The sequence below is a fragment of the Nomascus leucogenys genome, chromosome 5, assembly GCF_006542625.1.
Source record: "Nomascus leucogenys isolate Asia chromosome 5, Asia_NLE_v1, whole genome shotgun sequence".
Taxonomy (NCBI): Eukaryota; Metazoa; Chordata; class Mammalia; order Primates; family Hylobatidae; genus Nomascus; species Nomascus leucogenys.
The window spans coordinates 21,513,040-21,527,471 of NC_044385.1; the positions used below are offsets into that span (position 1 = coordinate 21,513,040).

The following is a 14,432-nucleotide window of genomic DNA, read 5'->3' on the forward strand; positions in this document are numbered from 1 at the left end:
ACATGGGCAAAGGAGAGCCCAATGATCCCAGGGGCAAAATGTCATCACAGGCATTCTGCGCACACTTGCCGGATACAGGAGAAGCAACCAGATGTTTCATTCATCTTCTCAGAATGTTCATTAACATGTTCAGAAAGGTGGAAAACCTTACTTGCTAAAGAGACGGAAATTGGAGGCATGGCCGAGAGTATTCAAGGCCCTTTATGAAAAAGAAATGAAAACTTACATCCCTCCTAAAAGAGAAGTAAAACGGAAATTCAGAGATTCTAATGCACCCAAAAGGCCTCCTTTGGGCTTTCACTTTGTGTTCTGAGTACTGCCCTCAAATCAAAGGAGATCCCCGTCTGTCCACTGGCAGTGATGCCAAGAACCTGGGAGGGACATGAGTGACCACGCTGCAGATGGCAAGCAGCCCAAAAAGAAGGCTTCTCGACTGAAGGAAAAGTACCAAGAGCAGAATGCTGCATATCCAGCCAAAGGAAAGCTGATGTGGCAAAAATGATGCTGTCGAGGCCGAAGAAAGCAAGAAAAAAAAAAAAAACAAAGCGGAGAAAGACAAAGAAGATAAGGAAAATAAAAAATGAAGTCGATGATAATGACAAATAAAGTGGTTCTATGGCAGCTTTTTTTTTTTTTCTCTTGTCTATAAAGCATTTAACCTACCTGGACACAGCTCATTCCTTTTAAAGAAAAAAATTGAAATGTAAAGCCACGTAAGATTTATTTGTAAACTGCATGACGGTGTTCTTTTTTCATTTTTGTGTTATTAACAAGAATTATCAAGTAATTCTTCAGACAACCCTGTCCTGGTGGTATTTTCTATAGCCACCGACTTTGCCTGGTATACTATAGGGATTATAAACCAGCATGGGAATTTCAGATTTAAGGTTCTTGTTGGTGCACAGTATAAGTTAGTTATATACAAATGTGAAATAACATTATTAATTAAACTGTTGGGCTGTGGGAAGGGAGGGCCAACTGTGGGATTCAGTCATTCATTCAACAAATATTGGTGAGTGCTTGGCACTGTTTCAGGCACTGAGGATATTGCAACAAAACAGACACAAGCTCCTGCCCTCGTGGAGCTTACATTCTGGTGAGGGATACAGAGCCACCAAAAAGGATGGTAGCTGGGCCATGAGAAAGGATCAAAGTCAGGAAGTTAGAATTCGGGGATGGATTGAACATGGGACAAAAGAGAAGAGTCAAGTTGACTACAAAGCATTTGGCCTAAGTAATGCAAAGAATGGTGGGCCATTTCCTGAGATGGGAAGCACTAGGGCAGTTTTGGACATAAATGGAGATGCATATAAGCCATCCAAACCAAAATACTGAGAAGGCAGTAGGTGATAGCTGGCTTTCCTCAGGTTCTAGGGCAGGAATTCTTAACCTTTTGTGTGTGTGCCTAGGACCCCTTTGGTGGTCCATGAAGCCCTTTCCAGAATAAATATTGTGGAGGAACCTACCTTAATGCAATAGTAGCTTCTAGGTACATTATCAGGCAAACTATCCCAGAAGTTACAAAACAGAAAGCCTCACAGACCAAATTATGATGCTTAAATTGCAGGGTTTATTGAATCAGTTTAAAACCATTACAGCAAGAACTCGATGGGGTGGATAACATACACAGGATAGGATACAGGCAAGGCAGATGGACCACACCACCAGAACCTAAAATTAGGCAATCCTCTCCTCTCCTCTCCCGTCCCCCCCTCCCCTCCCCTTTTCTCTTCTTTTCTTTTCTTTTCTTTTTTTGAGACAGTCTCACTATGCTGCCCAGGCTGGAGTGCAATGGCGTGATCTCGGCTCACTGCAACCTCTGCCTCCTGGGTTCAAGCAATTCTCGTGCCTCAGCCTCCCGAGTAGCTGGGATTACAGGCACGCACCACAATGCCCAGCTAATTTTTGTATTCTTAGTAGAGATGGGGTTTCACCATGTTGACCAGGCTGGTCTTGAACTCCTGACCTTAGGTGATCCACCCACCTCAGCCTCCCAAAGCGCTGGGATTACAGGCGTGAGCCACTGCGCCTGGCTAATATTGATATGTTTTCCCTCTCTCTGCCGCATCAGCCTGTCCCACTGACAGAGTTGAGGATGCTCAAGGCGGCTCAACAGAGGGTACCTGGCGCAACTCAACACTGCACTGTCAGAGAGACACAAGTGCAAGCACACTCAGCCACAGCTGCAGCTCACCAATCAGCCTGCTGAACAGATCTGAACTTTAGCTGCATTTTGGGGGCAGAGCATACGGATGCCAGGATGGGACCATAATCTTATCACCAATGAGTGGCCATTTAAGGATGATATAGTTGTCAACCCAGAGATGGCATGATCATGCCTTTTGACTTGGTCATTTTCTAAGTAAAACTTGTATTTGTTCCATCATATTTTCCACTTATTCTGTTTACCTTCAAAATATCTTTTTTTTTTTTTTTTGAGACAGGGTCACACTGTCACCCAGGCTGGAGTGCAGTGGCACTATCATGGCTCACCACAGCCTCAACCTTTATGGCTCAGGTGATCTTCCCACCTCAGCCTCCCGAGTAGCTGGGACTACAGGCACCTGCCACCACCCCCAGCTAATTTTTGTAGAGACAAGGTTTTGCCATGTTGTCCAGGCTGGTCTTGAACTCCTGGGCTCAAGGGATCCGCCCACCTCAGCCTCCCAAAGTGCTGGGATTATAGGCATTAGCCACTGCGCCTAGCCTACCTTCAACGTATCTAACTGGTTACTAACTTTAGGATTTGGCCTATGTCTCACAACCTTCCTGCTTACTCAACATCTTTATCTCTTAAGCTACTAGCTGCTCTATGGTTAACACTTTTTATGAGTTTTATTCATCTGCTTATTTTTCTTGTCCTCTATACCAGAATTGAGTATTTTCAAATACAGCATACTCATGTTACAATCTTTGAAATGAAAAAAAAAATGCATAGGATTAGAAACCAATTTTAATAAACTATATTTTAAAGTATAGTTCTATATTAAACAACAAGATCTAGGCCAGGTGCAGTGGCTCATGCCTGTAATCCTAGCACTTTGGGAGGCCGAGGTGGGAGGATTGCTTGAGGCCAGGGGTTCAAGACCAGCCTGGGCAACATGGAGAGATTCCCCATCTCTTTACACACATACACACACACACACACACACACACACACACACACAAAATATCTGATAGCAACACGTCTAGTCATTACCACAATTTTGAGTAGTGATGAGCTTAATATTTTGAGTTATCACCAACAACTGTAAAGTAACATGAAAATATCTGTGATGACTATTTCCCACAAAGTCACAGGTACTACTAATGCTCCTGGGATTTGTAGTCAAATTCATAATAAAGGAAATGCTAGGTTTCAGTTGGTATTTTGTCCCGATGGTCTATGGACGGCAGGTTAGAACGCCAGTCCAAGCCAGAGGGGTTGACCTAACACTGCAGGGTCCACCTCCGGCCAATCAACTATATTCCCGAGGGGGGCCCTGCGCTTCCCGGACCCAGCTGCCCTCAGGGGAGAGAGGACACACTTAAGAGTTTGGGGCCGGCGTAGTAGCTCATGCCCCTGATCCCAGCACTTCGGGAGGCTGAGGCGTGAAGATCACTTGCAGCCAGGAGTTTGAGACCAGTCTAGCCAACTTGGCGAGACCCTGCCCTAAAAAAAAATTTTTTTTTTAATTAGCCAGCTGTGGTGGTGAGCGCCTGTAGTCCCAGCTACTCGGGAGGCTTAGGTGGGAGGATCGCTGGGCTCAGGAGTTCCAGACTGCAGTGAGCCATGATCACGCCACTGCACTCCAGCGAAGTGAGACTTAATCTCAAAAATAAAAGGGGGAGGGGTTGGGGTAAAATTAATTATGAAAACGAGTAAGACTTCCTGGGCCAGAACAATCAAAGGGGTGGCGCCGGGTCCTCCAAAGAGCTGCTAGCTCAGCCCAAGCCCCGCCTCGGCCCCCAGGGCAGCGACCCGCAGAGCTCCACCCGCAGGCGCCCGGGAAACTCCGCCCCCCGGTCGGCAGGGGGCGCGCGCGCCGCCGGCCCCGCCCCGTGGACGTGGGCTCCGTGGGCGTTCCCGCGGCCAGGCATCAGCAATCTATCGGGGAACGGCGGTGGCCGGTGCGGCGTGTTCGGTGGCGGCTCTGGGCGCTCAGGCGCCTGCGGCTGGGTGAGCGCACGCGGGGCGGCGAGGCGGCGGCGTGTTTCTAGGTCGTGGCGTCGGGCTCCCGGAGCTTTGGCGGCAGCTAGGGGAGGATGGCGGAGTCTTCGGATAAGCTCTACCGAGTCGAGTACGCCAAGAGCGGGCGCGCCTCTTGCAAGAAATGCAGCGAGAGCATCCCCAAGGACTCGCTCCGGATGGCCATCATGGTGCAGGTGTGGGCCGCTGTGCGGGCGGCGGGGCGGGGACGCGGCGCCCCGGGTTAACTGTGTCCGGGAAGGCTGGGGGAGGGCGAGCCCAGGGAGCGAGCGGGCCCGGGCCTTCAGAGCGGCACTTGGGGCCTGTGGGGCCGCGGCCGCCCCTCCTCCCCCGAGCGGCCCGGCCGACCCTTCCGGAAGGTTTTGCTGATGTTGCAGGAAAAGCCCGGGAAATACAGTCTGCAGCTGGTGTTGCTTTTCGCTTTGTGAAAACAAGGAGCCGCTTCTCTCCTCCTTTCTGGGTGGTGGTGTTTTATTACTGCCGTTCGCCTCAAGGGTTGGGGGGGAATTGTACGTGGTCTCTTTAAGCTAATCTGATTTTGACCTAGCTTATTCCGGAAGGTTTTTGTTCTACATGGATGGTGGCGACTGGCTTGTGGGGTTTTTTTTTTTTTTTAAATCCTATTTTTGGCCGTCATTTCAACACGTCATTTCAACGCTCACCCTCATTTTTTATTTTAATTAGGCAAAACTATGCAGAGAGGTGTCATTTCTGTACAGTACATTCACTTTGAGCCTAATTTGTGCTTTAAAATAACATTTTCCCCAAATTTTCCAGATTCACAGACGCGTTCTCTTGGTGCATTTGCAGCTGTCTGGTTTGAGTAAGAGCGGCTCCAGGGGGGTTTCTCATGTGGGCTTTTTGATAGATTGAGGATCCCCTTCGGAGGTTTCCTGAGCCTTCTGTGAGGTGGTGGGCTTGAAGGCGCCTGTCATTTCCCAGGGGCTCCTGCCTCCAGCTTCCAGTTTGTCGATGTCTGCCTTTGTATTAATAATTCTGGTTCTCACCTGCCCTGTTCCTCCTCGCTTCCAACTTATTACCCAAGCTTAGTGCTCATGGTCAAGGTAGCTTGATTTTCCTCCCTACCATGAGCTGTAATGTGTTTTAGGAATGACCAGATAGCCCTCAGTGGATTTTCAGTACTTAGAGAGTACAAGGGAGGGCGACATTTACCGAGTGGATACCCAAGTGCCAGGTGTACTTCCGTTATCTTATTTCACAATGTCTGTCATCTTGGTGTCCTCGGGGCATACCTAAGTCAGTACGTGGCACACAGTGCTTATTTGGTAGGCATTTGTTAAGTTCCAAGCACTCTGTTAGGTTTTAAGGACACAGAATCCACCTTTGGGAATTTCCAGTTTGGTTAAACGGGAATTGGTAAACAAACATTGCCCTACAGAGGGGTATGGATGCCACCTGATGGAGCTGTGCTCTAGGCAGTGTGGGCCTTGGAGTCCGAGATGACCCAGCTAAGGGTGGAAGCTTGATTAGGAATCGTTAATTCACAGAAGTGGAGCAGAAAGATGAGGATAGGGAAGTAGACAGGGCCTACAATTTGAAGAGCCTTGTTTCCCACTAAGGAACCTAGAACTTACCTTGAATATATAAGGCAGCCTGTTATGAAGTTCTCACTCTTGGTGCAGGAGCTCTTAACCCAGGGTCTGTGGGATGGTAGGTAGAACGCAAGAGGTCCATGAGTTTAGATAAGAAAAAATTGATATCTCCATCTCCACTAACCTATAGATAAAATTAATTATTTCCTCTAATCATAAATGTAAGCAGCAAAGCAAAGGCATATTAGCAGTCCCTATTATTTTTTTCACCAGTGATAATTACAGATATTTTCATATCACTTTACAGTTGGGAGTTTCTCAAAATATAATTTACTCTCATTGCTACAAAAATCACAGTTATTAGAGGCGGTACTAGATCTTGTTATTTAATACTTTAAAGCTCACGGGTTACTGTACCCAAATTACCTTTCAAATGTTTTGATAATTATGTCAATATGTTTCCTTTTCGAGCCTTTTTGTTTGTTTTGTTTTTTGAGATGGAGTCTTCACTATGTTGCCCAGGCTGGTCTCAAACTCCTGAGCTCAAGCGATCCACGCACCTCGGCCCCACAAAGTGCTAGGATTACAGGCGTGAGCCACCATGCCTGGCCATTTGCGAGCCTTTTAATTACCCATTTTTAAATGTTATTCTGAGAAAGGGACATCCATGTGTCTTAACAGGTGGGCAGAGTACTGTGTTCTAGTGGAAAGACAAACAGAAAACCCAAGTCCAGACAGTGTGTTGAGGCTAGAACAACACCGCTGTGGAGGAAGTTAGAGGAGGCTTAGCTGTGGGGGAGGCCGGATGGAGGAAACTGAACCTGATCAAGTTTAACATTCTGGGGCCGGGCTTGGTGGCCTACGCTTGTAATCAGCACTTTGGGAGGCTGGGGCGGGCAGATCACTTAAGCTCAGCAGTTCGAGACCAGCCTGGCCAACATGGTGAAACCTGTCTCTACAAAAAAATGCAATGATTAGCGGGGTGTGGTGGTGCGTGCCTGTAAGTCCCAGCTACTCTGGAGGCTAAAGCTGGAAGATTGCTTGAGCCTGGGAGGTGGAGGTTGCAGTGAGCCGAGATAGTGCCACTGCACTCCAGCCTGGGCGACCGACCCAGACCCTGTCTGAAAAAAAAAATAGTAATAACAACATTCTGGGCTTTCCTTGATGTACTTGATAGTGAAAGAAACTCTTTATTATTAAAAGTAACTGTGACTTTTATGTAATTGTGATTGAGGGTGGATTCAGAGTTTTAATTCAGAATTTAAAGTTGGTCTGGTAGGCTGAGCTGGTGAAGGCCAAAAAGAAAGAAGCCTTTTCACTTGCTTGAATTTAAATACCTTCTTTTACATTTACATGGGAGTATTGTTCTCTGAGTATCTGATACCTGATACTTTAGCCCTCATGCCTGGGGCATCTTGGGAAGGATGAGCTGGGCCCTCCAGCATTTTGGTAAGAGGAGGATGGCGGTAGACCTTTGAGTTCCTCTGTCCTGGGAGGGTTTGAGCACCCGGAGGCATGCGGTGAGGTCAGTTCATCCTCTCTGTGGCGTAGATGGACAAGTAGCATGGCCTGTTCTGCACAGAAGGGAACGCAGTTCACCAGCTGCTGGTTGGGTGAGGACCCTGGTATGTTAGGTGCTCAGTTTTTGCTTGGATGCACAGCCAAAGATTCTGCGCCTTGCCCGAGCTGTGCAGCTAACAAATGGAGTCGGTAGTCTCGTGACCTTGGTCTGATGCCTTTCTGCCACATCATTCTCAGTCCTGAGTTTTAGGGCAAAGCATTGCTTTCGTCAAGGGTGCTTCTGCTGAGGCTCTTGTTCTCTAAGCTTGTGGTGTGATTGCACCATTGGGCAGCACCTCTAGGGTGTCCAGTACTGTGCCAGTGGTTGGGGGAGACAGCACCCAGACCAAAGGGCAGCAGGTCTGGGGCCCCTGGCACAGCCAGGAAGAAGTGCCATAGCCATTACCTGTGCCTTTTTATACAAGGGTAACTGGAGCATTGTGCAGGAAGGGTAGACAAGGGGTAGACAAGCAGGCAGAGCCAGGTCAAGGCCACTGCAAATGTTCCATGATAGCCATATGCTTAGGGATCTGTATCAGCAGCCTAGTTGAGATCTGGTGAAACGTTTGAGAGCTGGAACATGAGTATGCTCTCAGAAATGCCATTTGTTGTCTCTTCTACAGCAGGAATTTCCCCATCCTTTTTTCTTCCATCTGACTTGGAGCCCTAAGCAAACACTGCGTGCCCTCTGTGACAGATGTTGCTAGAGAATAGCAAGATAGGCCCCTTATGAAATAATCACCAAATGCATGGTTCTTAGTGAGCGAGGGGAGCTGTGGAAGGGGTATTGGGGGACCTGAGGGAGTGCTCTGAACAGGGCTGGGGAGCATTCCAGACCCAGGGGAAAGCTGATGTTGAGGCGTCCTTGTGCTGCCATAGTCTTAGCTGTGTATTTTAATAATCACATCCCGAAAGAGGCCACTCATAGTGCAGAGAGATAGTGGGGCACCTTATCATTGCATTTCCAGAGTATTTTCCCTCTCCCCACAACTCCATCCTAAAAATTCAGCACATTTACTTTTATTGCTGTTTTAATACTCTGATTGCATCTGTGTGACATTTAGCTTTATGTTCTATAAAAGCAGATGTTTGGGACTTCCCTTACTTTAGTCAGATCACAGTTGGTGTATTTTTAAGTAGCTCTTCCTGCCGGGCAGTGGAGTGTGGTGGGAGGAACCATGGTGTCAAATCATTCATTTGCTGCCTCTGTGACTCCCAACCCCCCAGGCAAGGATTTCCAGCCCCGTTGTCTCCATCTGTGAATGAAAGTGCTGGTTCTCACCCAGAGGCAGATTGTGGGATTACACAGGATGGCTTATGAAAGGTGCAGGGACCCACACTACATGCTGTGTCTTCCCCTTCTTCCCAATCGCTGTCACCGTCCACTCTGTAAAGCCAGGACTGGGTGCAGTGGCTCACGCCTGTAATCCCAGCACTTCGGGAAGCCAAGGTGAACGAGGTCAGAAGTTCGAGACCAGCCTGGCCAACATGGTGAAGCCCCATTGCTACTAACAATACAAAAATTAGCCAGGCGTGGGTGGCACGTGCCTGTAGTCCCAGCTACTCAGGAGACCGAGGCAGGAGAATCGCTTGAACCTGGGAGACAGAGGTTGCAGTGAGCCGAGATCACACCACTGCACTCCAGCCTGGGCAACAGAGCAAGACTCGGTCTCAAAAAAAAAAAAGCCAGACAGTGCTCGAGGCCTGGGAGCAGAACCTGACCCTGTCACAATGAAAGGCCTAGTGGGAAGCAAACCACCTGGAGAGGGGAACTGTGTTCCCTGTGGCCAGACTTCCCAGGTCCTGCACCTGGGAAACTGCACCCCGGAAGGCCAGTGAGCCTGACTCCAGCTTCAGGCATGCTGCCCCGAACCATCGGCTGTCACAGTTGCCTCACAGACCTCCATTCATTCCACTCCCATCTGTGTGGCTGCTGCGAGCTTGACACTTTTTTCTGACACACTTTCTCTGCTTTGCTCATTATCTGGGTCTTGTTCCTCGTTATTCTTAACTGCAGAGGCACTTAAAGAGCCCTTTTCTGGGGCACACAGGCCCTTTGAGTCCAGGCATGCCTGGAGCAGTTGTCTGGCCGTTCCCAGCAGATGCTGCAGGATTGTGACTCTGCACAGGTGTCTTCTGTGCGTTTCACTAGGCCATGAGGCAGCTCACCACTAAATGTAGCAGTGTGTGGTCAAAAGGGACATGGGGCAGAGCTCAGTGGTAAAAGGCCACCTTTCTCGTAGCTGTGTTTGGTGTCCTAAGAGAATGAGCTCAAGAACAGTGGGCTACAGTCTTCTGAGCCTTGGGGAAGATTGTGAGAAGGATACTGCAGCTCTTCATGTGAGAGCGGAGGCTGTCCTCCTTTCACAGATAGGAGAACAAAGGTTTCATGTGCTATCCCATGGCTGGGCCTGGGACTGGGGTCGAGGTCGAGGTCGAGGTCAAGGTCTAGTGGGTCTAAGCCAAAAGTTAACTGCTCAGTTACTTCCCTCTGTTTCTCTTCCTTCTAGTCGCCCATGTTTGATGGAAAAGTCCCACACTGGTACCACTTCTCCTGCTTCTGGAAGGTGGGCCACTCCATCCGGCACCCTGACATTGAAGTGGATGGGTTCTCTGAGCTTCGGTGGGATGACCAGCAGAAAGTCAAGAAGACAGCGGAAGCTGGAGGAGTGACAGGTGTGTACAAACTGGGGCAGCATGGGCATTCAGCCCCCACCCTGAAGCTCCCAGGGAGGCCTCTTCTCAGAGAGCAAAGCAAACCTCCCCCAGCTTGCTCTCTCCCACACGTGCAGATCAAGCGTATGGTGCCCATGTTATTTCAGCAACACCTCCTGGACTCAGCATCATCTGTTGGATGATATTTGGTATTTTGTTTTTCCAGATGCTTGGAATGTAGCCTTTAAATTTGTTTTGTTTTTAATAGACTTTATTTTTGTTCATGGCAAAAGTAAGCAAAGAACAAAGAGTTTCCAGTACCCCCTCCCCCTCTCACCACACAGGCTCTTCCTTGTCAACACCTCCCACCAGAGTAGTACATTTGTTATAATTGAAGAACCTACACTGACACATCATTATTGCCCAGAGTCCAGAAACTCCTGATGCTGTACATTCTGTGGGTTTGAACAAATGTACGATGACATGCATCTGCCGTTATAGTATCATACAGAGTGGTTTCAGAGCTGCACCCTTCTGCAGCCCCCTTAAGATAAAGGAAGAATAGCTCATCTCTGAGAGGGGAATGAGGTAGGAGGCGGGGCTCAGACACCAAACCAAACCGAGTACTAATAAAGCAGGGACAGGGACGAAGCAGCTTTCCATAAAACACCCACCGGTGTGCCATATCAGTTTACCATTGCCATGGCAACACCCAGTAGTTAACCACCCCTTTCTGTGACAACAATCTGATGACCTAAAAGTTACCACCCCATTTCTTAACATGTCTGCGTAATCTGCCCCTTAATTTGCATATAATTAAAAGTGGGTGTAAATATGACCTCAGAACTGCCTTTGAGCTGCTGCTCTCAGCACACTGCCTGTGGGGTAGCCCTGCTCTGCAGGAGCAGTCACAGAGCCGTAACACTGCTGCCTCAATAAAGCTGCTTGCTTCTACCACCAGCTCACTCTTAAATTCTTTCCAGAGCAAAGCCAAGGACCCTTCCAGGCCAATCCCCAATTTAGGGCTGGCCTGCCCTGCATCAGTTTCGCTGCTCTAAAAATCCCCTGTTTATCCCTCCTAATTCCTGACAACCACCGTTCTTTTTACTGTCTCCACAGTTTTCTCCTTTTATGTCTTCTCCCACGTCTTAGTACAGGTCATGTCAGGTGACATAGAGAGCAGAGCATAAAGCAAAGCTATTAAAAGCTTTATTAGGAGATGTAATCCTAGGGCAGCAAGAGAGAGGGAGGAAGGGGAGGCAGGAGGGCAAGCACAGTGCCATATGTTGTCAAGCTGGCCATGGCTTCATGAGAAACAGCCAATGGCTCGGTCATGCAGGATGCCCTCACGCAAGTCCTTTGCCACCAAGCTTCAGAAAAGCCCCTCGGAGCAGGAGGAAGGGAGCAGCATTATCCATTGGTTCTTTCTGTCTCTTGTTTCTCATTGGTTTTAGCTCACCTGTGGTGCTGTGGTTCTCTGCACTTCCAGATTGTGTTACTGGCCTCTGCACAGTCACACCCTGCAGCCAGAGCTGCCTATGGATCTGGAAGTGGTGGGAGGACTCAGAGTCCCTGGTTTTGAAAGAGTTGGCCTGTTGGTGACAGTGCTGTGTTTGTTACTGTGGTGATCACTACAGGGTGGGTATGCCAGGGTGTGGCCCTTACCCTGAGGTAGTGACAGTGCTAGGGAACAAGGCTGTGGCACCAGCAGCCACTGTCAGGTAGCCCAGCCTGGGGATACAGATGAACTGTATCCAGTACGTGTAATTTTATGGTTCCTTATTTCTTTTAACATCTAAATGTTTATTTGAAAGTTATCCCGGTGTGTGCTGATGTATGGTGTGAGACATGATTCCAGTTTTATTTTTTTCCAGATGATAATCTAGTTTCCCTACTTTGTTTTTTTGTTGTTGTTTTTGTTTTGTTTTCGAGATGGAGTCTCACTCTGTTGCCCAGGCTGGAGTACTGTGGCATGGTCTTGGCTCACTGCCATCTCCACCTCCCGGGTTCAGGCGATTCTCCTGCCTCAGCCTCCCGAGTAGCGTGGTGCCTGCCACCATGCCCAGCTAATTTTTTGTATTTTTAGTAGAGACGGGGTTTCACCATGTTGGCCAGGCTGGTCTCGAACTTATGACCTCATGATCCGCCCGCCTTGGCCTCCGAAAGTGCTGGGATTACAGGTGTGAGCCACCGTGCCAGGCCCCTACTTTGTTTATTGCCTTATTCATCTCCCCCATTGAGAGGTGTCTTGTATCATGCACAAAATCTGTGTATTTTGGGGTCCTTTTAAAAATTTCTGTTCCATTGTCTGTTTAACCTTTTTTTATATATAAACTTTTTTTTCTTTTTCTTTTTTTTTTTTTTTCTGGAGACGGAGTCTCGCTCTGTCACCCAGGCTGGGGTGCAGTGGTGCGATCTCGGCTCACTGTAAGCTCCACCTCCCAGGTTCATGACATTCTCCTGTATATAGACTTTTTTTCTTACACCAGTTTTAGGTTCACAGCAAAATTGAGTAAAGTACAGAGTTTCCATATACCCGTTAGCCCTCCCCACCCCACACATACACAGACTTGTCCACAGTCAACATCGCCACCAGAGTGGTCCATTGTTATAACTGATGAGCTACATTGACACATCGTTATCCCTCGAGGTCTGTAGTTTACGTGAGGGCTCACTCATTGTGTTATACATTCTGTCAGTTTTAACAAATGTACATTGACATGCACGTACCTTTATGGTAGCCTCCAGAGTCCTTTCACTGCATGGGAAATCCTAGTGCTTTGCCTAGTCATTCCTCCCTCCCCTCTAACCTCTAGTAACCACTGATCGTTTTACTTTCTCCATAGTTTTTCCTTTTCCAGAATATAATATAGTTGAAATCATACAGAAGGTAACCTTTTCAGATTGGCTTCTCTCACTAGTAATGTGCTCTTAAGATTCCTCCATGTCGGGCCGAGCACGGTGGCTCACATCTGTAATCCCAGCACTTTGGGAGGCCGAGGCCGGCGGATTACGAGGTCAGGAGTTCGAGACCAGCCTGGCCAATATGGTGAAACCCTGTCTCTATTAAAAATACAAAAATTAGCCGGGCGTGGTAGTGTGCGCCTGTAGGCCCAGGTACTCGGGAGGCTGAGACAGGAGAATTGGTTGAACCGAGAGACGGAGGTTGCAGTGAGCGGAGATCACGCCACTACACTCCAGCCTGACAACAGAGCGAGACTCCGTCTCAAAAAAAAAAAAAAAAGATTCCTCCATGTCTTGTTGTATTGATAGCTCATTTATTTTTATTACTGAATAATATTCGATTGTCTGGATTACCACAGTTTGTTTATTCATTGACCTGCTGAAGGACATCTTGATTGCTTCCAAGTTTTGGCGATTATGAACAAAGCTTCTAGAAACATCCACCATGTGCAGGTTTTTATGGGGACATAAGTTTTCAACTCCTTTGGGTAATCAAGGAGTACAATTGCTGGATCATGTGGTGAGAGTATATTTAGTTTTGTAAGAAACTGCCAAGCTGTCTTCCAAAAAGCTGAATCATTTTCCATTCCCACCAGCAATGGTTAAGAGTTCGTATCATCATACATCTTTGCCAGCATTTGGTGTTGTCATTGTTTTGGATTTTGGCCATTCTAATAGATGTATAGTATTTTATTATTGTTTTAATTTGCATTTTCCTAATACTGTAATTATCTTGAACATCTTCTCATATGTTTGTTTACCATCTGTATATCTTTGATGAAATGTCTTTTGCCTGCCCCCACCCCCACTTTTTTTTTTATTTAAGACTGTCTTGCTCTGTCGCCCAGGCTAGAGTGCAGTGGTGTGATCACAGTTCGCTGCAGCCTTGACCTCTGTCTCCCACCTCAGCCTCTTGAGTAGCTGGGACTACAGGTGCGCACCACCATGCCTGGCTAATTTTTTAAAATTTTTTGTAGAGACAGGGCCTCACCTTGTTGCCCAGACTGGTCTCAAACTCCTGGTTTCGCTCTTTTTAAAATCAGATTGTTTGTTTTCTTACTCTTGAGTCCTAAGAGTTCTTGGTATATTTTGGATAACAGCCCTTTATCATATGTCTTTTGAAAATATTTTTTCTCAGTGTGTGGCTGGTCTTCTGCAGAGCAGAAGTTTTTAATTTTGTGAATTCTAGTTAATCAGTTACTTCTTTAGTGGATTGGGCTTTTGGTGTTGTTTGTAAAAAGTCATCACCAGACCCAAGGTCATCTAGATTTTCTTCTAGAAGTTTAACAGTTTTGTGTCTTACATTTAGGTCTGTGATCCATTTTAAGTTACTTTTTGTGAAGGGTGTAAGGTCTGTGTCTAGATTCCTTTCTTTTTTTTCTTTTTTTTTTTTTTTGCATGTGGATATCCAGTTGTTACAGCTCCGTTTGTTGAAAAGACTATCTTTTCTCCATTTTTGCCTTTACTTTTTTGTCAAAGATCAGTGGACTGTGCTTGTGTGGCTCTGTTTC

The 14,432-nt window shown here is 47.4% G+C and overlaps 1 protein-coding gene across 1 annotated transcript in view; it reads left to right on the forward strand.

The window, feature by feature from the left end:
- The first annotated feature begins 4,049 nt into the window (after window positions 1-4,049).
- The window catches only part of PARP1 (poly(ADP-ribose) polymerase 1), a 47,483-nt gene continuing 37,100 nt past the window's right edge, over window positions 4,050-14,432 (forward strand). Inside the window, exons 1-2 of the mRNA XM_030812794.1 lie at window positions 4,050-4,365; window positions 9,813-9,978. Of these exons, the coding sequence (XP_030668654.1) occupies window positions 4,246-4,365; window positions 9,813-9,978 (286 nt within the window). The 5' untranslated portion in view covers window positions 4,050-4,245. The remainder of the gene's footprint in view (window positions 4,366-9,812; window positions 9,979-14,432) is intronic.